The following is a 24,034-nucleotide window of genomic DNA, read 5'->3' as shown; positions in this document are numbered from 1 at the left end:
TGTAGATTAGCACACCACAAAAAAAAAACAAAAAACAATATAATCTAGAGAAAGAACGGTAGCCTGAATAAATGTAGATCAAAGTCAGTCCTTTCAATTCGAAATGAAAAATATTAGCTCAGGCTATTATTAATAATAACACCACAGTTTTAAGTTTTTGTTGTGATGGGCTCTTTAAAGCCCACCTAGCCTGAGAGAAAGTATGGGAGATTTTTAAGGCTTTCTATTGGACGAGGCCTCAGTTGTGGGCGTGTTATTGTTTACAATTGGTCGCAGTTACTGTCACTCACCACTCCAGTCTCTCCTGAGTACCTCCCTATCCTTCCACCTACTGGCTGTCCGGCCCAGGCTAGGATTTTCACGTAAACAGCAACCACAGACTGCGTACCAGTGCCAGCGAGAAGGCTGCTACGACAGACGGGACCCGACGCTATGTATCCATCAGCATGACAGCCGCGTCGATGGCGTTTCCAAAGTTGGATAACGGTGTTTGGCCTTGAACAGAGACGTTAGAAGCGTGACATAGATTTAACGGCAATGGCTGCGGTATCACTTGTTAGATAGAGAGACAGGCAGAGAGAGTGAGAGCGAGAGAGAGAGAGCGAGAGAGAGAGCGAGAGAGAGAGAGAGAGAGAGAGGGGCCAAAGTGGACTCCCTCCCTCGGTACAGCCGTTCCGCCCGATGGAGGCAGACGGGACCATTGCAGTGAGCTCGAGGCCCGGAATGTCACCTGTGAAACGTCCACACCTCGTTGGAGGACGTGACTGAGGAAAAGACCGCGCACATCTCTCCTCGCTTTCGACAACTTATTAACTTCTTAGAAAGCTTGTGTGCAACAACAAAAGTTAGCTGGTCAACGTTAGCTGCGGGAGGCGACCCCTCGCTCAAGATGACCGTCATAGATATCACTTAACGAGAGGTTACTCACCGCCTCAGGTAACCTAGGACAGGTGAACAGCGCACTATTTAACGGACTTCATGCTTTATAGTTTATGTTACTTTATATTTCTCCATCCGCAAGTTGACATCAACCCACCTGCCTGCGAGAACTGAGCAGTTTTGTTTCTCAAACAAAGACTTTTCTCATCAAGTGTCACCTTTTTCAACAACCATGTCATTCAAAGAAAACCCCTGTCGGAAATTTCAAGCCAACATTTTCAACAAAAGTAAATGCCAGAACTGCTTTAAGCCCAGGGAATCACATTTGCTCAACGACGAAGACTTAAATCAGGTGAAATTTTTATTTTATTTTTTTTAGGTTTATTATAGCATTTCATTCTTGTGATATTGTCTGTGTAACTTATAGTAATGGAAAAAGGAAGTCCGTTAGTATCTTTCCGTTTGATGTGCCCATTTCAAAGACTTGAGTCATGTCAACAGACCATGAAGTGCAAAGGTTAGGTTAATTGGACATAATTAGTTTCCAGCCCGAGGGCGCATATTGACCTTAATTCATGCAGATATAGGCCTACACCCAGCTCCATGCCGTCCAGCACAGTAGCCCACTGTCAGTTGTTGTATTTGGGTTACAGTTATGTCTTTAAAATCTTTTTTAAAACTTGCTATAACGTTACATGCAATAATAATACATCCCTCTGGCATTAATCTTATTCTTTGCCGAATGGTTGCCTCCATTATTCCCAAATTAACCAACAATCAAGTCCACACTTGAAGGCACTAAGATGGGAGAGTGGGAGGCTTTTAGAAAGGCATTTTGTTTTCATATATAAAACACAAATGAAGGTATTCCACTAATGCACTCTGCTGGGCTGTGTTGTTGATATTGGCAGGTTGTAAATGGTGGCATCAGATAACACTGAACTCTGCTGGCTTATGTCACCTTTCGGTAAGCTGTTTAACAGGACAGGTTAAGAATCACCTGTATCCAGGTTGACAGTTTATCTGAATGACACCTCTTCGGCTGCTCATATCTTCAACATGGCCGGGTGAGGACACGGCTCTACATTTTCCTGTAATGTTCTCCATCATGACCAGTGGCTTCCCTGTTAGGATGGAAATAGACTCGAGGGTTTTTGGCCTTCCCACCGGAATTTCTGACCCACTGGTTATCAAGCTTATCCTGTGATGACTGCACTTAGTGAAAGGTTATCATTTGTTGTCAGAGACTGATGATCCAAGACATGTAGATCTTGTTGCTTATTGTTTAAAAGTCATACTACAATAAGACACAGAAGGCCTGTGAATCTCATTCTGTGCATATTTCAAGCCAGAACTTTTGTCATTCCTTTTGGCTCCCCACCTCACCACTCTAAGGCCCACGCTGTCGGTGCAGTATTACATAGTCATTTATGATGGGAGGGAATAAGAGGTTGGGGGGCCGTTGCGAAATGAACACACACGAACACACTCGAATTACTCGGTTTAAACAGTGAACCATTGAAGGGTAAAAAATGACCTAGATTCATCTCGTCTTTTTCCCTGTCTCAGGAGGCCTTGCCATTCGGGCTGCTGTCAGGTCATGCGAGGAGAGATGGGACATTTTTTTAAGATGTGCTGAGTCTCAGTATTTCTCTATGGGCTTTAGACTAATGTTCCACAGGAATGGATGAAGCTAGTGTCCTAGTATCAGTTTGATTCCCTCTCAACTCTTACTGTCCTTTCTAGTAGTCCCATTATCAAATAACTTACTCCTAATCTCATCTGCAAGGTACTAAGTTTTTCTAATGTGCATCAAGAGTTGGATGTTGTTTCTCTTGCAAGTCTGCTCAAACTCTTTACTTCTGTTATGATAACTTTGGATTTATAATTGAAAAGTCCTGTTATGTCATTTTGTTTACAGAGTCACTCAACTGAGAAATGTGCTGTACCTCCTGTAATCAAAGTGAAAGAGGATTTTATGGTGGATTATACTTGGCTTTACATGGGCTGAAATTATGACTGTAATCAAAACCACCAATAGAAGAACATGGAGGTGCCAGGCGGCTGTAAATGTCAGAGCTGCTCGACTTTATTTGTAGGCTACTGTTCCGTAGAATTGAAGTACAGTTAAATTACGCAAGGGACTTTTAATTTGTTAAGCTGTTTAAGTGTAGGTAAGATTTGTGTGTAAACATTTAGTAAAGAATATGTGCTCCTTTACACACAGCCCTGCAGTGGTTCTGGGCTTTTTTAGCTCAGCAAACAATTGCTGACTACTAGTGTGGCTACAGTTCAAGTATGTACCAGAACTATTTAAGAAAGACTGCCAGGCCAACTTGCATTTCTCAGGACAAGTTTGAATTGCAAATCTGTAGCCACAAAAGCTCCCAGGCTCTGTACCACTTTTCTCTTCTGTTTCTCATCCACTGTTTTTCTAGCTAACTTCTGCCTCTTGCTGCCCCCTCCACCCACCAGTCCACCCACTTAGAGGATCAGAGGGAAAATCATGTGTGTTAGCCTTTCCTTTTTTTTTTTTCCGGGGCAGCATGGTGCTCTGGAATACAGCCAGCTGGAGAATGTAGCCTGCAGTCAATTCGAGGCAGCTAGTGACTAATACACACCTAACACACACACACACACACACACGCAGTAAAACTGTGTGTGTGTGTGTGTGTGTGTGTGTGTGTTAATGCTGTCTGATATTGGGCCACAATTTGTAGCCCAGGGACTAGCCTACAGTTGCATCTACAGTGAATGACTATGGCATAATTGAACCGTTAATCGATATGTTAATGTCCCTGTTTTAGTGTTTGCTTTCAATGCTGTAATTGTGTTTTTCCCCTCACCAGGCAAAACCTATATATGGAGGCTGGTTGCTGCTGGCGCCCGAGGGAACAAATTTTGACAATCCCTTACACAGATCTCGGGTAAGCGGTTTCGTAAGTTGCTGAAGTTGGAAATGAAATACATTCAGAAGTGAGCATTGTTTTTAACTTCCTTTTTAATGAAGGGACATTTGGTAGAGCTTCACAAAACTAATGAATACAGAATGGTGTCATGTAAAGGGAACAACTTTATTTGACTTGTGGTCTGTAGTTTCTGGTCATGCTGAGAGTTAATAGGTGCAGTTATTAGGATTTTTTGTTAAACAGCTTTGAGTATGAGATGGATAAAGTTTAGTATATCAGAGCAGCTCAGAGGCTGTCAGGTAAGTTAAAAAAGGCAATTGGCTTGACTAGTCCTTCCTTTGATTCTGCTATCCATTCTGGCAAGCATTTGACATCTGACAAACAGGAGGTCTGTGTTGCAGCTTCTGTAGCTGTTTCATGGACTCAGCAGCTTCCCGTGGGAGGCTTGGACCTCTATCAGAAGAAGCCTCATATTCAGGCAATAATGACTCTAATATTGACTTTAGTTCATGAATCCTGCTCCCCAAGCATCATGTAATGGGAGCCTTGCTCTGTCGCACCACTTCTTTTATCAGCTCCAGGATTATACTGTGGTGGTGCATCCCAAAGAGGAGTAGGGAGAATGTGGGGGAGGAGAAGGAAAAGTCCCAGTTCACACAGCCACACTGATGGCTTCCATATGGGTTTTTGGAAAAAGCACCTCTGGATCCTTCAGCTCAACTACTGTCAACAGTCTGCTGCTGCTTTGACATCACCACTCGTGTTCTGCCTATTCTTACAATCAGCTTTTCACTGTGGGGGTATAATTGGTGGCCTGTACGTAGTGCTGAGGTGAGCAATGTTGGTCAGGTTTTTTTGACTGACCAACAAACAAATAACAGAGAAAAAGTGCTGATGTGTTGCATGAGTCATGTTTGAGGACCACTTTAGTGTGACAGGTTGCAGGACTGGGGCTCTATTTTGTGAGGGTGGCACAGTATAATTGATCTTTAGTAGCCCCACATAAGCCACATATCTCTCACTTTTTTAATGGACTCTATGGATATGACCGCAATGACCCTTTAACATCAACTGTGAGGGTTATCAACATCTCTGTTGAGACCTTCCAGTGCCTTTTATGTTACAAAGCACCTCTCAATATTTCATGGATTGGGCTGTGTTGGAATTGGAGCCCAGGAAATTTAACACTGAGACAAAACGGTGCCTTAGGATTGGGGGGGGGTGGAGAGCTGATCAAGCCAATGATGAAGAAGATAGCTATATCTTAAAAACCTTGTGACGTGGTATATGCTGAAAGTGTCCCAAACACCTTGTTTGCTATTGCATGACAACTGTTTCCCAAAGGCGCACTTGATCTTGAGTGTTTACTGTTTGCATGTGTGTGTACCAACGTATTGACCGGGTCTATAGTAGATGATATTCATTTTAAATAAAATCTATGTGTAACAAAAATGCTGATGAGGTTTACTTCTGGGACTGACACTGATATCTAGCATGTGACCATGTCAGTAATTCAAGAATTTCTCTTTTTCTTTCTTTTTATAGAAATGGCAAAGGAGGTTCTTCATCCTCTACGAGCATGGCTTACTTCGCTATGCTCTGGACGAAATGGTGAGTAAAGGCTTTCTTCATGTCAGCTGCTGACTTCTGTTTCCTCTGTGTAAAAACCTCTAAATACAATGAATCCTAAAATAAAAGCTGATGTTGAAATAATGGCCTGATATCAAATACTAGCTGGTGGTGTGCTCTATTTGAACTTTCCCATATATCTGTGCTGTAATGGCTTGCACCATAAATTCAGTATCATGTGCTGTCTACTTACTGTGCACAGCCTTCATTTTGCACATTGGTACAATCAGACCAGATTCACCACACACCCATCTCTTGTTTTTGAGTTTCTGACTCTCATATGCGCTTATTTCTCCATTAACCTTCTTTTAATGACGCTCAGGACAATATCAGTCAATGAAGGGAAGGAATTAGACCTCTTAAACCCCTGGAAGTGTTCAATTGTGAAACTGGTGGAGGAAGTGCTGAGTTTGCATTACCAAACAGTAAGTGAAAACACAAATGGGAACAGATCACAAACAAGGGATACTGCTTACTGAAACATGATAAGAATGTAAGACAGGAGCAATGAGGTCTGTTTTAATGATGGACTGGCTCTTTTAATTACAATTTACAGTAGGTTTAACTGTTGATCGATATGCTATATATTAATACATCCCATGATAGTTAAGTGGCTCGTTGAGTAATTTTGTCTCGGAAAAGGTGATTTGTGTTTATATAACGAGTTGGTCTCAGTGAAAGCCTTTAACATGTAGATGTTTTCTAAAAACAAGGAAGAATAATTCTTTTTACACTCTGTCAGTCAATAGTTGGCGTTGTTACTGCAGTTATTTTGTTAACAGTGTTTTTGTCTGAGGCATACATGCAGAGGCTCACTGCCAATAGACCAGGCAGTCACCACACTGTTAACACCAGTGCTTTCTTGCCTACAACAGAGTATTTAGTGAATGTGCTAAACACTAAGCTAACTAGCACAGCAGTGTCAAAAAGAATGAAGTGACACCACATGGTGTTGATACTAAAAGTCATGTGCCGAGCTGTGTGTGTTTGTTTAAGTGGCTAACACATTGTGCAAGAGCCCCCTGGCAACTTCCTGTTCTGGAAGAAAAACTGGAAAAACCACTCAAAGCTAGGGAGATTGATGTCATCAGTGATCTTTATTGGTCCAGTAATCGAATGTCGATGAATACGATAATTCAGGAATTATTATGTAGGCTGACTGTCTTTCCTTTGAACTGATGTTTCTCATTTGTTTGAATGTGATACAGTTCTTCAGTTCTATATGCAGTGCAGCATGTGGGTACACTGTTTATTGATTGACCCATAGCAGCGCTCAACAGCTTTTTTTCTGAGTGTGGGATGTGCTTTGAAATGAGTTGGAAGCAGAAGTAGTTGCTTTAGTGCTTTTGACCCTTTCGTACTGCGTGTATGTGGCATTCACTGGCAGAGGAGAGAGATGCTGAGACGTTTTATGTAAAAGAAGCAGCAGAAACTGGGATGCTTTGTATCTTCTGTGCCCTTCAGGGTCATTGCATTCACCCTACAGAAATCTGCTACATGTTGAATGGTTGGGCTACTATTTACATAGTGTATCCAAGAGCAGGGAAAGGGAAAACATGGTAAGAACTACTGTGCTGTCTTTAATGACCTCTTCAAACCGGAGCCAATAAATTGTATTTGTGAGGCATCAGAAGAAGGATGGATGATGTGTTTACAGGAAGAAACAAAGGAAAGAGGCGGATGTTCTCCTTCCATTCATCGTTCTCTCTGGATGTCACTCTTCATCTTTTCATCTCCCTTCTGAATGGAGGATCAAAAGGAGAGGGGGGTAGCAGGGTCTGGAGCTGGAATTATCAAGTGATCCTAAATATAGAAGCTTACTTCCCACACAAGGCACATTAGAATAATTGATGGTTGTCGAATAAACAGCTGCACAAACTTGGCTAATTGGCATACGTATCTGCCACTCATGTCATGGTGTTGTACATTAATCGGTATGCATATTACACAGTTAAACAGTACAGTGCAAAATGTTTCAGATGGCCACAATCAACATTAAGTACAAAGAAGAGAGAAGAGACTGACATTAAGATCAGTCAAAGCTTTATTGTGAGTGACATCAGGTTAAATCTAAAGACTACCAGCATTCACCAGGGTAACGTTGCTCCAGACCACATCAGAGCCCCCCATCAGAGACCACTGGTTGGGCTTGTAGATGAGGAGGTGCCGTTCTGTTTTCCTCTCTGCCTGGTTTTATGGCTCTTGTGTCTTGGCTCTAACCAAACCTAGATGGGCTGTGGTCCCAACCTGCAGGATGTGGCACCGCTGTGGGGGAAAGGAATGGGTCAGCAAAGGCCTGGGAGAAATCAGGGTTCTTGGAGTCATAGGTTTAGGGTTGCCCACCTACAGTGAACACCCAACACAACACACCACTGCCATGGTTATGTGCAAGAGACAAGTGGTTAAAAGAAAAAAGCGTAGCTGCAGCATGAGCAAAACAAAGAGAAAATGTGTTCTATCACTGATTGGAAGGATGGAGAGGGTGAATAGCTGGAAATGTTGGCCTGCATAGAACATGTGCTGCCATGCAAAGCTAATGTCTTAGTGCAGCTTTAGTGGATTGTTCTTGGCATAGGCCTAAAGAAGGGAGTTTAAATGTGTCTAAGCTAGTTCACTGAATTTTAGCATGGGATTATTTATTATCTGTAAATACGGACATAAGTTAAATGTACTCATGAAATCCGCTGTCAGTTCAGTGTCCAGTATTTGCTGAATGTACAAGCTGGATTTTCCCAGAGCAACCCAACGCAGTCATTTCAGGGGAGCGTTGCCAAGGCAACATGTTTTGTCCCTTTGTCCAGCAACAGTTGACCATGGCATGTATAACATGGGACAGTTATTCTCTGTTTTGTGGAGAGCTCTGGCTGTCTCTTTCCTGACTGTAGGGATACAGGACAGAATGCTCTGGAAGCAAAGCACAAGTGTGTGGGTTGAGGTTGTCTCTAGGCTCAGTCATATGGTGAGCCAGCCTTTCTACAGTAGCTGTAGAGAAAAATAAAAAAAACATCAGACACAGCATCGAAACAAATGCGCAAGGCTGGATTGGACAGAGTTACAGTTTGTGCTGAGCTGCACATGTTTCTGTGTTTGTGTGAGTGAACGCACCTGGGACAGAGGGTGCTTGACTGCAGAGGCCATGTCAGGAGCAGGTGTTGCAAAGAGAATCCCTAGATTCAAACTGACCTTAGCTTTGACAGTCTTTAGTTAATGCTGGTCTTAGAGTCATTTAAAGAAAAATGAACAATATGAAAACAGGTCACCTGTACACAGCTGTATGATTAAGCTGTTGAAGTTGTTTAAGTGATGTGAGAAACACACGTACACACACAAAATCCATTATCACCTCGTGGTGAGGGCAGGTATGTGGGTGTGCAAAGAACTCTCCAGCTCCATAAAGCCACTTTGATGACATCAGTGTGAGTTAAAATTATCACACCCACGCTCTAATAACTGCTTCGCTATGCACTCGTAAATACCCCACACAACACCGAGCTCCTATTGACCATACTTTGACCTAATTATAACCTATTCTTACTGACACACACAAATGCATGATAAGATCTTGGCTCCTTTTTTTTACTTTACAGTGTCTCTGTTGTGGTCTCTGATCTCACACTGAATCATAGCCTGTTTCTTTTTGTTTTTTTTACATCCTTAGATTACAAAAGCTTTTGCATTGACACACTTTTATTACTGTTGTTGGTGTATTATTTGCAATATTTCCTCACTTTATTTGCAGTTGCTTGGAAAAGACGGTGCACTTTGTGTTCTCATATTGGTCAGTTAATGTATTTTAGTCCAGACTGAGGAAGCACAGTGTACCTGCAAATAAAATGAGGCTACCTATTGAGTTGCAGTACACAAAAGGCCCTTTTCAGAGACACTCGAATTACATTTGCTTTTAGACAGTTTTGACCACAGTTGACTGGTCTGTATCACAGCCATGATCCTTGTTATTCCAACAAGAACATGATGTTCTCATGACGTTTCAGCTGTTGAAGTCATTCTCATTTCATCTTAGCTCAAATAATTTCCTGTGTTTACTGGAATCCAAATAGTGGACCCCTGCCCCATAGCACTATCCAAAAGCTGAGCGTTTTGACAAACTTCCTTCCATTTCCCACACATTTGTGCATTCTTTCACCTTGAGACACACTATTCTGCTGCCTCTCCTGGATCTCTCAGACATGATCATGTACAACCTTAGCGTGTTTGCCCTCAGACTTGTAAGACCTTTTGACAGGCTGAAACATGCATAAACCCTCTGCCTTTTCTACCCCAGTCAAACATGAAATTAAGGGCTATTTTTTAACCAATTTTGTGGAGCTTTTGTCTTGTGTTGGTTTGGGAACGAGGAGAGCTTTGTAGGGGATGGATGAGTGGGCAGGGCCTCTAAGCTGTGTTGCTGCTTCCAGGCACTCAATGCAGAGAATGGGTGGAGGCTGACCATCAAATTAGGGATACTTTTAGGGGAGCTCCAGTCTTCCACTCACAGCAAGCTGTGAGAAACAAAGTGGAGAAAGAAGTAAAAAGTCTTGTGTACATACACGTTTGTGTTACATTACAAGAGATGGAAAGGTGGATGATTTAGGATTGAAAGTTGAATAAGGAAGAGGAGCAGGTGATCTACAGGAGAAAGGATAAAGAGTAAATGAGATACTGGTCACAGCTCGTGTTGATAAGACGATGTGAGCCTTCCATATTGCAGCACTGTCAATTGTTTACTTAGTGTGGTTCTTGGGTGAGGTGTGTGTTGGTTTAGCAGAGATATGGTGCGTGAGAGTCTTCTTTAACCCCTGCCCTTCCTTCCCCATGGTTCCAGTAGGAACTGATCTGCTGGAATGTAAACAGCCATGGATTACAGCGGGGTCACTGTTCCCATTGCACAAAGCCACAAAACCATGGGAAAAGCCATTTATACAGCTTTTAATCATCAGGGTCTACGATACTGTAACTGCCACTCAACCTAATGGCAACCCCACATCCCAAAGCCTAGAAAAATGTTTAAAGAACATTCCCCTTGTTTTTGTGTTTCATCCCGGTTCTGAATTCCCAATTCCCTATGGACTGTAGATTTCGTCATGGCCACCTCTGCTGTCGGCCAGAAGGGAGGCTGACCACGATGTGCCTCAGTGGGAGGGTGCAACATAATATGCCATTTTGTTATCCTCTCCAGTTTTAACAACCAGTGTGCAGATGTCGCGACCAACAAGTAAGAATTGAAAGTGCGGCAAGAAAGATGAGAACCCTCACCAGCTTTCCCACCCACGAAGACAGATGCTATAATACAACATTCATGTTAATGTTTTGGTCAAACAAACTGAACTATTGTTCTAATTACTGTGCAGTGGCATAACTTAATTATTCATGGATATATGCCAACATACACTGACTTTATATTGAAACATAAAAGGTAAACTACATAGCATGGACATATGGCAGTTTTGTGCAAACAATTTGACGAGGACTGCTTTGCTCTGGGAATTGGGCTTTCCCAATTGCAAAAAAATTACTTTTTAGACTATTCTCTGAGCCCATCCTCTGTCCTGTAGGCCATCTCATGACCACAAGACCCAGTGTCAAAAGGTGAGAGCACAGATTATAAAAATACTGCACCACACCCACTGCCTTCCTGTTGAAATGAAAGTTTTATCAGGACAACAGCATTGTGATGTGGGAGCGTCATTGTAACATCATCAGAAAACGCATCATCATATCATTTGTAGTCTTGTGATGTAAAATGGGACTAAATTTAGTTCTTATTTCTGTATGTCAAAGGTATTTGGCAAAGGCTTGTCCACCCTAATCAAGCACTGTGTGTGTCAGCCTCAGTCTTCCAGTCATATCCAAGCCAAGGAGTTCGCCTTACTCTCAGTGTTTTCCCCTGACAGATGATTGACCTGACACGGCGCACAACAGACTTGGCTGTAGTTTCAAGAAAAAAAATCAGACCAGAAACAATTTTATACTGAAAAGTGAAGGTTCTTATTCATCATTTCACATTGATGGCTAACCAGGGACCTTTCTGTCTTCCAAATGACCCAACATGCAAGTCCGAGTGCTGTGCTAAACATGAGTTTACGATTACCAGGAGAGTATGATTAAGCTGGATACAATGAATGGTCTCATGGAAGACGAAATAGGTTGTGTTTTCACTTGATAAACGACCAATCTGGCTCTGCTGCCTTTTTTATCTGACTTTCCAGTGTGGTCTTATTTGTGCTCTTTAGTTTTTGAATTGGCTTTAGTCACCACACCATCCCGGATGTGGATAAGATAAAAATCTTATCTCCTCCACTTACTCACTGTTTGAATGTTTCAGTTTCTTTAGTCAGAAGTACAGTAACCATGTCTGGCTCAGGACTAAGTCTGCTCCCTGAACGTTAAACTCCTGGGTGCCATTCTACATGGCTGCACTTTGGTCACTTTCATTGTCTTTATCTTTTAAAAATGTAATTTAAAGTTGTTACGTTCATTAGTGCACACAGATGGAGAACTTCCCAGAAACATGATCCCAGAAACTAAACTTAATTGCGGTTTTCTTCTTGTAAACTCTAACAGATCAAATGTGAAGGACGGGGACACATTTTATGTTTCCTCACTGACCTCCCCCTCCCCCTCCTCCAACCCCAATTTGCCATTTATTGTGTGTGTGCGTGTCCAATAGCCAAAAAGCTTAATGAGGCTAAAAATAATGGCTTTCAAATTACACTTACCGAATTCCAATTACAGTGGATAAAACAGCATTGTCCTCCAGTATGCACAGTCAAACACACAGAAAAAGTGACTGAGCTGTTTGATGAGCAGAAGAGTTGTCTATGTAGGTCAGTTAGGTTAATAAAACACATAATAAAAATGGGGTTGAACTCATTGAAATGCATTGATCTGGAAATGCACTGACAAATTGGTGCAAGTCTTTGGTGAACTTTTGAAAACGTATACAAAAAATATCACTTTTGCACCTTTCACTAGACAATCTCTGGCTGTACTTCCAACTCTAGGCACTAAGCAAGTGAAGACAGTCCTTCTGTTCAACCTTCTGGTCTATTATTATATTGTGTTCACTGCTGCATGAGGCTGTGGACAGGATCATTTAACAGAGAGCACTAGGTCTATCAGCACCTTGAGTAAAACAGTATGATATTGCTCATAGTAAAGGCATAATGGTTTCTTGAAAGGTATCAGTTTTCTACTAATGTGGGGTTCCAGTTGATGGTGAACTTGTTCTCCCTTTCAAATGTCTCTTGGTGAATATGATTGCCATGTGGGGGTTGAGCTAAATTCTTGATGGCGGTCCACAGTTGCGCCATGGTGAGAAGGCCTTAAAAGGCTCTTTTCCTTTTTTTTTTTTCCAGGATGTCTTTTTACCATCCTTCTCTTTGTGCCCTCCTTCATTTTCTTGTTCTTTTTAATGATTTCCAGCCATTCATTATCCAGAGAAAGGCTGGCTCCAGGAGGCTTTGGCTAAACCAGTGTCCACTCTCACTTGCATGGCCCTCACTTTTACTTTCCCATTACTCAGTCCGATTCACTTTCCCTTCCTTTTACCTCCTCACTTTCTCCTACTCTGCCACTCTCTCGTATCTCTGTCTTTCATTCCAGCTCTCTCTGGCCAATAAATCATTTGTGTTGGAGAGAGCGGCCAGCAGTATTGTGTAACTTCTCTCCCCCAAACCCTCCCTTGTCTATAAAGCCAAACATGGCCTGACAGACTGCTCGCTCAGTTTGTTCTAAACACTAGACCAGGACACTGACAAAAGGTTTCATTTAAAGCATCAGGGTGAGGGGTTAGCCAGCTCTGAGACAGGCACTAATAAAACAGTGGGGAAGGTGGGTTGTGTTGTCTGCATGTGCAATGGTTTTGGGGGAAATGGGGGGTGGGGGGGGACCGGTGGGGGGGCACTGAGACACATTTCCAACTTTCCAACTACCCACACACATACACACACACACACACACACACACATGCACGCACACACACGTGTATAGAGGGGGGAGATATTTGTCATTTAAATTCAGATTTGGCTGCACAGTTCTTGAAACACAGAATAGCACTAAATGATGCTTCAGTCGCGCTCTGCTGTTACTCTGTTGTGTGGTTTTTAGGTTGTTGGGACGGGTGGCAGAGTTGATAAGTTACATCACTGCAGTAAGACGTCTCAGTTGGATGGAGTCCAGTTGTAGCCTGGCCTGAGACTGGCTGCTGCGTTGTGATGGGCTGCAGTAGCCACAGCTGCAGTCGAATGTCTTTCAGAGCTACAACAGGTGCAGGTGTATTGGATGACCTTTAACCTTTCACCTCAGCTTGGCGACCTGCCAATCCAACCACCTGTTAAGGGCACGGCTCTGCAGCCAAGATATTTTTAGTAAGAAAGAAAGAAAGTGCAGCCGTGGAGTTGGGTCTGGTTATGTTTAACATAAATACAATAGCAATGGTAAAAAAAACATGTCATTTCGTGACGTATTTAGAAAGACATATTTGATGTGCAGGTGGAAATGTCACACAGCAGAAGCTCTTGCTTACATTTCTGGGTAGGTCTGGCTTGAAAAATCCACATAAACTGCAACTTAAGTTTGTTGGCTTGTTGCTAATTGTTGTTGGGTGAGCCACTTGCCCTTTAATAACCCACTCCAGCTTCATCAGGACCTGGCCCAAAATTCCCATTTCCAGCAGCCATGGACTGGCCTATCTCCAGCCTCAGCACCTAATCAGCTTAGTGCGCTCTCCTCTGTGCTTTTTCTCAGCTTTAAAGTGAAAGCAGCAAAAATGTCCTCTCTACCTAAATAAACCACAGTCCTTTTTGAAATTTTAACTACCGAGTTGAAAAAAACAAACTTTGATTCTGGTCGTAAAAAGAAAAACAAAGCACTGCAATAAAATATCCATTACTTATAATCTCATAAATAAATACAGTGATGATGAAATGGGCAAGATATCCAGGAACTTTTGCAGATATCAGCAGAAAAATCAAAACTACCATCTGACAGGCCGTCGTGTCTCTTTCACCCAGCAACAATATTGTGTTCAGCTAATACTTACACATGTTTGACAAGCAGATTATCTGAAAGATGCTAAATATTAGGATAACATCCTTTCAGTCGCAACTGATGGTTTATATTCTACGTTTTTCTACGGACATCACTGAACTTGGTGTTGATACTTTCTGACTAAATATTTTATGTTGAACTAATCATTAAATTCTCATGCACCATTGCTTATTCATATTCATAGTCTTGTTTAATTCTTGTTTGTCTGTTTTAACCATAATTTTGTTTATCAATTACTGTGTTATATTTGGAAAAGTCATTTTTTGGATGTTTGTGTTAAAACAACATATGATCCATTCAACAAGTAAAAGCGATTGATCGTTTATAAAACACGTATGCTCAACAAAGTAGGGAATCACAAAACAGTTTTATTTGGGGTATTGAATTGGTGTTTGTTTTTAATTTTGAATGATAACTTCTAGTACACATTAAGACATCTGGAAAATGATTTTGCCTGTTGAATCTTCTCTTAGCTTCTAAAGTTATCTGCTGTCCACAGTCTCTTCTGACCAGCAGGTTAACTGCTAACCAGCAGACCTGTGCCTGTAGGAAGCTGCTCTTCAACCCTGTGGAAAAACAGCTAGCTCCAAAACAGATATTAGCCGAGTTCCCAAAGGAACATTTTCCTATCCCTCCCCCATTTTCCCTTCCCCTCTGCCTGATGGACTAATATGCGTTGACTTAGTGAGGCTTTGGCAGATTTGCAGTCATTATCAAAGAAGTATTTGAAGTCTGACTGCAGGTCTTATGTAATTTCTTCCCAAAGTGTGGACGGAGTTGCAGAAACTAGCTTCTTGTTAATTGTGTGGCTGGAGTGAATGCTGTTTATGTGCCCCTTGTTTGACTGGAATAGTTTTCGTTGGGACCCTGTGACTTTACAATAGCCACAGCATATAATGGGTGCCTGTTCACCTTGGCCTACTTTCCAAAGTGCTGTGTCAGAGCACTGTATGGGACGCTGCAGTAATCCAGACACTGCTGTTTTGAGCCACCTTGTGATCTTAGAACAACTGTTTGTTTTTTGGGTTTTTTTTGGTTTTTTGGGTTTTTTTTTTTTTTTTTTAGTTTAGACAGCAAGCTGATTGTAGAGCTGCAGCTGTAGGGTTTACTGCTCCACAAGTCAGTGAGAGAACATTAAAATGAACAACAGTTAATAGTGGTGTTGCAAATTAAAACCAGCACACTGTGCACAGCATCCAGTTGTGATCCTTATTGGCCTTGCAAGAGTGGCAGTTGCAATTAGGTTCTTTTGGTGCATGCTGTTAATGGCTGTTCTTTATTCAGAAGCTAATTGTGGCATTGGTGTGACATGCGTTTGTTCAATGAATGCCAAGCCACCTAAGGATTAAGATAAGCCATACCTTCCTGTCTCTGACGTCCACTATCCTGACAGAGGCGAGTGACAAAACCGCCCTTTCACCAGCTCACACTCTTATCTCAGTTGACTATGATGTTTCTCGTGTCACCTTATTTTTGTTGCACAGGAGATAGCGACGAATACACTCACTGTGCACTGGCAGTCATTATCACTGACTGTACAGTCTAGCATTGGAGTGTAAAGACTGAACTGATAAGCAGAGCAAGTAGACATAACAGAGATTTCATTCATCACAGATAGAAAAGAGTGGAGAAAATAAGAAGTAGAAGAAAGAAGTCTACACGTTTACACATAGTAATTGAACTGCGGAAAGGTCGATATTATTAGGCATTGACAAGTGTGCAGGGAAGAAAGAAGCAGCTTTGATGAATATTAGAGGGAGTTGGAGAGAAAAAGTTCCCAGGCTGGGAAACCACACACACTCACAATAACTCTGCTTAGACAGTCTGAACAGCCAGTGCAACATGACACAACTCGACTGTAGCACCTGTTTCTGCAGCCGGCCCATCTACTCTGTCACCACCCAGACACAGACTGACTGATTTCTCATAGTCTCCTTTCTCACAATTCATTATGAGGTCATTATTATTACAGACATTACTTTAACACTACTGTCAAAGCTTAAATTACAATGCTGTGTGTTTTTAGAGAAGTAAAAATATTTTCTAAAGAGAAGTGATTTAATTATCCACACAGGGACGTAATCAGTGCATCCTGTTGTCGGCTTGTCGCCACTGCGGGCAGCCAAAGGTCTCGCTCCAGTACGGCTGCATCCGATCGATCGATCCTAGCCTCCATTTGAAAAGAATTCTGCCATCCTTGCAGAGAAAATGCTCTTCATCCTCCAACTCTCCCTCCTCTTCCTCCTCCTCTGCATTTGTCGGCTGCTTGCCTCCTAACACAGCATTACACCACCCACATCCTGTCACTTGTCTCCATAAGAAGAGCGGTGCTGCTACCACCCACAGTGCTCTCTGAAATACCTCGTACAAATATGTGTGAAATGTGTTTGTCATTTTTTCTAACAGTGTTATGTTAATATGGTCATCCTGCAGTTTGCCTTTCACTGTAATGTTGTTGCTGTGTAACCGGGCTTAGAGCAGACGCCTATACTTTAGCATTCATTCGAACGCCTTGCATGCATACCACTGGGATGAGGTGTATTTGAAAATGCGTGCAGGACTGTACTTGGCCCTACAACAGAGATGTCAGATATCCACCATATGGCTTAGTCTGGTTTTTATAGAGCTATATGTTTGTCTAAAGTACAGGCAGGGGTTAAGGATGGTATTATAGCTAAGGCTAAGGTAAATATCACGTGTGATTGCACTGGCTTGAAGTTGTCTTGATATTGGGGTTAAATTACAGGTGCGTGAGGACTCTGGGACAGTGATGATTATAATCTTGTGCATGACCAATCTGTCAGCTCTAGTTCCTGGCCTGATTGCTATGTATATCTGTGTTTGTATGATTATTGTGGACTTCGTAAGGAGAGAGCGAGAACGACAGACCGTGTGTTTGATATTCCTCTGTACCAAGACTAGAGGTGACTCCATCCGTCTGGCACCTGAGGATATTTCCCTGCAGCTGGTTGTTGGCATACTCACTGGTATCAAATGTGTTTACCTCTGTTGTCCTAGGTTGCTAAGGAAAGATTTATTGCATAATTGTTGTTATCGGGAATGAGCAGAGGATGTTGGACCCTGAAAAGACCTGAGTCTAGGCCATGTTCATGAGTCAGGATGAAGCGGTGCCAGTTCATCAGTTTTCCTTTGGGCTTCAGTGTCTTTCATGACCTGGACACAGGGTGAAGAACTTGGAGACAATGCTTGAGGATCCTGCTGGTACATGCCTAAAAGAAAAGTGATGTAAGTTAACGAGTGAAGTCATAGCATGTGAATTTGTCACCACACAAGTTGGCAGACATACTGGCACCTAATACCAAGAAACAGATGTTTCTAATCAACTTACAGGTGTTCCTAACTAACTTGGCCATTGGGAAATATTTCCAGTGTCTTCATACTGATATAAAATGAATGAGAAATTGGATATATTGAAAAAGATGTTACTCATCACATTTGTTAAATGCCATTTCATTCCCTCATGCTCCTTTTTAAGTGAGTCAGTTTAACTGCACTCTTGCTTTCCATGACTAGAAATAAGTCTGTCAAACCCAAAAATGTTGATGGCAGAGGAAGAGAATTTGCTTCAGAACCAAAAATGAAAGTAGACCATCAGCCAGCTGCAAAAAGAAGCAAATATTTCTCCCACTGTGTCATAAGGGAGAATGGGATGTTTTGCTAAGCTGTGGAGAGGCCAAGAGTGAAGGAAGCCAAGGACGCAAAAGCATGCAAGCATGCATGGAGCTTACTAATTACCATTTTCTAAACAGAGAGTTTGTTCCTAATGAGCACTGTTGTAATGCTACACAACATCTGGACAGAGATCACAAGACATATGAATTCTATATGCTAAACTATGCAGTGTCCACACATTGTAATGCAGTGTTGGATTTGAAAAGAACCATTTATTTGAAAGCATCTTGGCCATTATATTGTGAATGGTCTTCATCAGCTGCCTTTACCAGTTGCTGGCCTCCCTGAGTGGGTAAACTGGGAATAGTCTCTCCTCACTCCTTTGGCCAATTTGCAAAAGATCTGGGTAGATTTTTTTTATTTATTTTTTTATTGTATTTTAGAATTGAAAATCCCATAGAACTGTCTAGTGGTATTTATTTATTTATTTATTTACCTTTATTTATTCAGAATCCCAATGAGACAGAAATCTCATTTTCAATACGGACCTGAATGTAAAAACATAATGAAAACAATTCATGAACAGATAGTCCAAAAAGAATTAACAATACAATTTAAATAAAAAATACAAAATTATAAATTGTATGAAAGCTTTTACTTGTACAATACTCACAATACAATAAAACCTTGAAGTAAAACAAAATAATAAAAATGGAACATTAGTGTTCACGCAATTAAATATTTATGATGAATCAACAACTAATTAATAATTAATCATAAATACTCATATACATACATAAACATGTACCTAATACAGCGTTTGACAATATTTCAATTTAGTGTTTGCTCCTGCAGCATAATTATCCTTTAAGGAGAATTTTTTTATCATCTGAATGACGGCTAATGTTGCCTATCTGGCGGCTGCTTTCATAATATTTTTGTACATATGTATAATATAAATAAATATTGGTGCTGATATAAAATATCCCCTGCCCCAAACTGCTCCAGTCATCGCAGACTGCTGTGTAGAAATCAAATCTTTTTCTGAGCCATTTCTCCCCTTGAGACTCTGCTCAATGATTCCCATCGAGACAGTATTCATACTATTGTCTGAACAACTTCAGAGACGAGAATAAGTTTATGCTGGTTTCATAATTTCCATGCTCTGATCACAAAAGGACACTTGTTTGGGCCTCTTGTCTCTCAGTCATTTCCTTGTTGAGGGTTAAGGGGAGGAGTGGCTCTGTGGACTGTGGCGGCTGACAATCCCACATTGTGTGAACTGGTGCTGCTTCACAAAGGGCCCATTGTGGAGAGTGGCGGCCCGCGGAGAGGGGACTGGGTCTAGGCTAGGTGACAGAGAGGTGTAGGTTCGGGGGCCTGGGTCTGGGGGCTTGAGCAGCGGTGGCTGGCCCAAAGGAGGGGCGTGTATTGGTGCTCAGCTGACAACAGTGCGGGTTCAGGGAGGGTGTGCACATGTGACAGGAGTCCCGTGCAGCTTGCCACACAGCTCTAGCGCAAAACATATACTGTACTCCCACACAACCGCCACCTACTTCATATAAGCACTCAAATCTCCTCAGAGGTGAGCAGCTTTATGAAAATAGGTTTTTAATCAGAGCTTCTGTCAGTCTGATTTATTTTCTGTGTCCTAGAGAATCCGATGCTGTGATTATAAAACTGGGGGCTTAAGCTGCTTGTACAACTGTTCCCAGAATTTGAAATATTTTGCTGTTTATCCTCCTTTGACTCCAGCTCAAGGACAAACCGACATGTGTGGTGTACTCTCGATTTGTTTACACAGACAGATGGCCGTACAGTGCAAAGTCATAGTCCAACCCCCCCCCCCCTTTTTTTTTTTAATGCTGCCCGACTGTCCCCCTGACCACCAGCTTGAGACTTCCTTCCTTCCGTGTCTCCAAACCACCTTCCTCTCTGCATGTCTGAGAGTGACAGGGCTCTCAGGTCAAGCTGACGCCAGTCTCTCTGTCCAGTCTGAAGTAGGCCTAGGCCCTCGCCCAGCTGTCCCAGGGTCTATTTGTCCGTCTGTCTGTCAAGCCCGGCTGTTGCCCTGGCCTCTCACCTCACTGTCAAGAGCCCTTCGGTGATGGACCATTTTAATGTCACAGGCATAAGAAGTTGAACCAAAACATAATGGCCAACTGAGTCGTCGTTTCGTGTTTTACCGTAGTACAAGAGAAGTTGTAAAGGTCGTACCAGATGCCTAGATGTTCAGGTCTCTGATTTTTCTCTCACTCTTAGCCTAGTTAGACCAACCTTGTTCCAACTCGCTGTGCCAAATTCTGACACTGCTCTCCTTTTACAATATAAACAGTAGTAAAAGAGTTGAGAATGAAAGTGACATTTAACAGTGACGAAGTAAACATGGCCTCTCATCTTCCCTCAGGGTGGGATTACCACAAACTGTTAACTATTGACTTCTCTCTCCACATTAAAGGACATCCATAGGCTTAAATTGCTCTGTTACTGACAGGCTATGGTTATGTTGCACAAATTGGGTCCTTGAGTTAGATTTATTTGGTCACTAGCTAACTTGAATGTGATACCTTTTAATTTTGTTTCCAGCTCTATCTCCTAATATATTCCGATTCACTGAGGGCTATAATTTATCATCTGTGGCTAACTGGTACTTATAGCTTGGAACCACTGTGGTTTCTTGCTGTCTATAATTCTGCCTGTATGTTTAGTGCAGTGAAGGTAGGACCCAAAGGTTGTTCAAACAGTTTCCCATGCCCAGTGTGGTGGGTAACGCAGTATTCATTTACTTCTTTTACCTGAACAAATTTAAGTCCCTCAGTCAACAGAAGACTATCAAGGCTTCTTGTGTTGCTCGAGTAAGTCATTTGGAGGTCAGACCAAGCAAGAGTCGGTTTTCTGATCTAGCAATATTTGTTATGGTAACGTGTTCAAATACTGCAAGTACTGTCTTTCTAAGAATGCATCTGTACAAGTGTTGTACTGACTAATGCACTCGACAGAGCTTAATTTTACAAAAACTGAAGGTCTACCACAACAGGTTCACTTGGAGTAATGCAGTGCAATGGGCTATAAATAGACTATCTTATCTGTTTCCATGTCGAGCTAGAATGTCTCCATTGATTGTAAATGAGTCGTGCCTACGTACAAAGCTGCTGTTTGCTTACATAAACCTGCATGTAAAACCGTAAGTCACTGTACACAAAGTAGTATTATTGTGAAAGCCCTGTGGTTACGTTATTTATGGCTGACAGATGGCATCCATGTCAGTGTGCATAGTTGAGTTTACACCTCACAGCTAGGCGGCATCAGACAGATTAAACTGAAAACCGTGTGGTGAACCCATGAACTTGCACGGTGTATAAATGGAACAGACAGTCCTGTTTCAGGCTCTTTCTCCTTGTGCACTATACGTCATGGCTGTGTAGAATGGGGCTGAACAACTGACATTGAGATCAACACTGGCTTTATTTACAGTGGAACTGATACAATGTGTTTAATCTGCAAATAAACAATTTAGTTCATTTGAAGAATATTTTAAATTGGTGTCATTTTTAATGTCTAAATGAGGATACCGCCTTTTTTTTTTTTTTTTTTACATGAAATTAACCCACAGCTTCAACAGCTACAGAAAGTGCATCATTATAGACTTTAGCCTGGATTGAGTGGCGACTATTTACTAAATACAATAATGTCATGCTGAGCCGATCAGAGTTGTGAATAACTACCCAATGTCACTGTCTAAAATCAGCCTAATTACTAGCTATTGAGCTACTGAAGTAAAAAGCTGCATTCATGATTCAATTAAATAGTTATTTTTTTTATAAGTGCTGCAGTATACCTCTAAAGAAACAAAAATATCACAGTGAGCCCTGACAGGAGCTTTTGCCCGTTCCCAGACTGTTAAATCAGTGTGTGGAGCTCCAAGCTTGGCATGAAAATTAATGTGGGGTGGGTGGACTGTGTGAGAAGACAGAAAGACCATGTGGAGAGATAAGTAGGCACGTCTGTTCACTTCCCCACTTAACACTTTCTCTGTTGTGTCCCACAGCCCAGCACTCTACCCCAGGGTACAATCAATATGAACCAGTGCTCTGACGTCATCGATGGGGAGACCAGGACAGGTCAGAAGAACTCGCTGTGCATCCTGACCTCTGAGAAAGAGCACTTCATACGGGCTGAATGTAAAGAAATCATCAACGGGTAAGACATTATAACCAGGAATGTGAAATGTTAATGGAGGAATTACACACAGACAGCTTGCCATTATGTCCCAACATATGTAGAATAACTGTGGCCTGCAGTACGGTTTGTGTTGCTCTCTCTTTTGGGCTGAGTGGGTCGGGATGACAGGGACTTGGACAAGGGAGCAACTGCTATGGCAGCCAAATCTGCTCTGCCCCCTGCTGTCTCTTTTGGGCGGTGCTTTTCAGAGGCTTGTAATCCACACTGCAGTGACAGTGCACATTCTTGAACTGTTCCCTCTCCCTGCCCCTCAAGTCTTCTCCCTGTGTTCACAAACCCTCGTATGCCTGGACACAGATCACAAAACAGGATCTGTATATAGTTATTTCATAATATAGTTTTCTCCAGCGTCTTCTACTCCACTGCTGCACATTCAGAGTGTGTTTTTGCACTGCTCTCCATCTCTGGCTGTAGCATACATATTATGGCTATTCTTAGGGAACAGTGACTCACAGCACCCACTCTCCATTATGCTACCTGCTCTATCACTGTACACCTCCCACTCTCCCATCATCTGTCTCCCATGTGTTGGTTCTGGGCCATCATGCAATGGTTGTCATTAACTGACAGTGGTGTAACAACTAGCACTTTTTAAAGCATATCTTCATTATTTTTCCTGGCTATGTTAAGCTCTTTACAAAGTGTCTTCTGACTCATGATGTCACAGTATGGAAACTGTGCTCATTCATTTATAACTGCGTCACATTTTTTTTTTTATTGATGACACCAAAGACTTTCACTCATTACAAAGTGGATGGAGTAAGAAATATTAACAATATTACCAATAAAAGAGGCAGGATTTTTTTTATTGGATAATGTTTTATATTTTACAATCACATGAGGATTAGTGTTAATTTTGACAACTGTTTTCAGAATCTATTAATTAGTTGCTGAGATGAGTACATGTGAGTTTGGTTATATTTGTCACCATCATCATTTTTATTTTTAGTCAGTTTTCAGTACACTAAAACCGGACACATGAGTCACAGTTAACCATGAACAGTTTAGTCTAGGTTTAGTCAACAAAAAAAACATCTGTTTATTTTAGTATCAGCTGATTAAAGACTCTGGGAACTTTATTCTAGTTTTAGACCAAGATGAACAATTAGCATTTTAGTCAAACTTTATCAAACTGCTTCCAGGTGCAAATTCATCCCAATGATTTTGATTGATGAACTACACACAGAATGTTGCCATATGGGGAAGTAGAACGATGGTGCTACAGTAGAACATGTTGGCACAGCAACATTAAGAAAAGGTAGAAAAGCTAAATGTGTGGGAGTATTATCTGTGCTGTGTTTTTAAGCACAATGCTTAATTAAATCCACTTTAATATTGCTATTTAGATAATGGTGTCCTCATGAAATCTTTCTTTTTGTAATGCCCATTGTTAATGTTCACAAAGAGAAAATCAAAGCATAAATTATCCAGGAGAATCAAATATAACCATACCAAGCTTTAAATTATTTGTGTTGCCAATTAGTGGATTAGACAATGACTAAAGATTATCTTTCAGAGCATTGTTTCCCAGAGTAGAGAGAAGTATAGATTTATCTTTTTGTTGCTGGTAGTAGTTTTAGGTCATTTAAATGCTTGTCCTGGCAATTATAACTGTTTATTTTTTGCTGACGAGAACTTTAGCCTCAGTCATACATTGATCTGCCAGCGGCGCGGGGTTTGTATAGTCTGTATTT

At 41.6% G+C, this 24,034-nt stretch overlaps 1 protein-coding gene across 10 annotated transcripts in view; it reads left to right on the top strand.

Moving 5' to 3' along the window:
• Window positions 1–372: 372 nt before the first annotated feature.
• si:ch73-103b11.2 (myosin phosphatase Rho-interacting protein) overlaps window positions 373–24,034 on the top strand; it is a 48,178-nt gene continuing 24,516 nt past the window's right edge. For 3 of the 10 annotated variants that reach the window (XM_056366952.1, XM_056366951.1, XM_056366950.1), the window contains exons 1-4: window positions 374–1,231; window positions 3,729–3,806; window positions 5,334–5,399; window positions 22,147–22,298. In XM_056366952.1, the coding sequence (XP_056222927.1) occupies window positions 1,112–1,231; window positions 3,729–3,806; window positions 5,334–5,399; window positions 22,147–22,298 (416 nt within the window). In that variant the 5' untranslated portion in view covers window positions 374–1,111. Of the gene's footprint in view, window positions 1,232–3,728; window positions 3,807–5,333; window positions 5,400–22,146; window positions 22,299–24,034 lie in introns of all 10 variants that reach the window. The other 7 variants (XM_056366955.1, XM_056366953.1, XR_008826335.1 and 4 more) reach the window with 5 other exon arrangements.

Source organism: Seriola aureovittata, chromosome 21 (assembly GCF_021018895.1).
Source record: "Seriola aureovittata isolate HTS-2021-v1 ecotype China chromosome 21, ASM2101889v1, whole genome shotgun sequence".
Classification (NCBI taxonomy): Eukaryota; Metazoa; Chordata; class Actinopteri; order Carangiformes; family Carangidae; genus Seriola; species Seriola aureovittata.
This window is presented reverse-complemented; position numbering and strand designations above follow the sequence as displayed.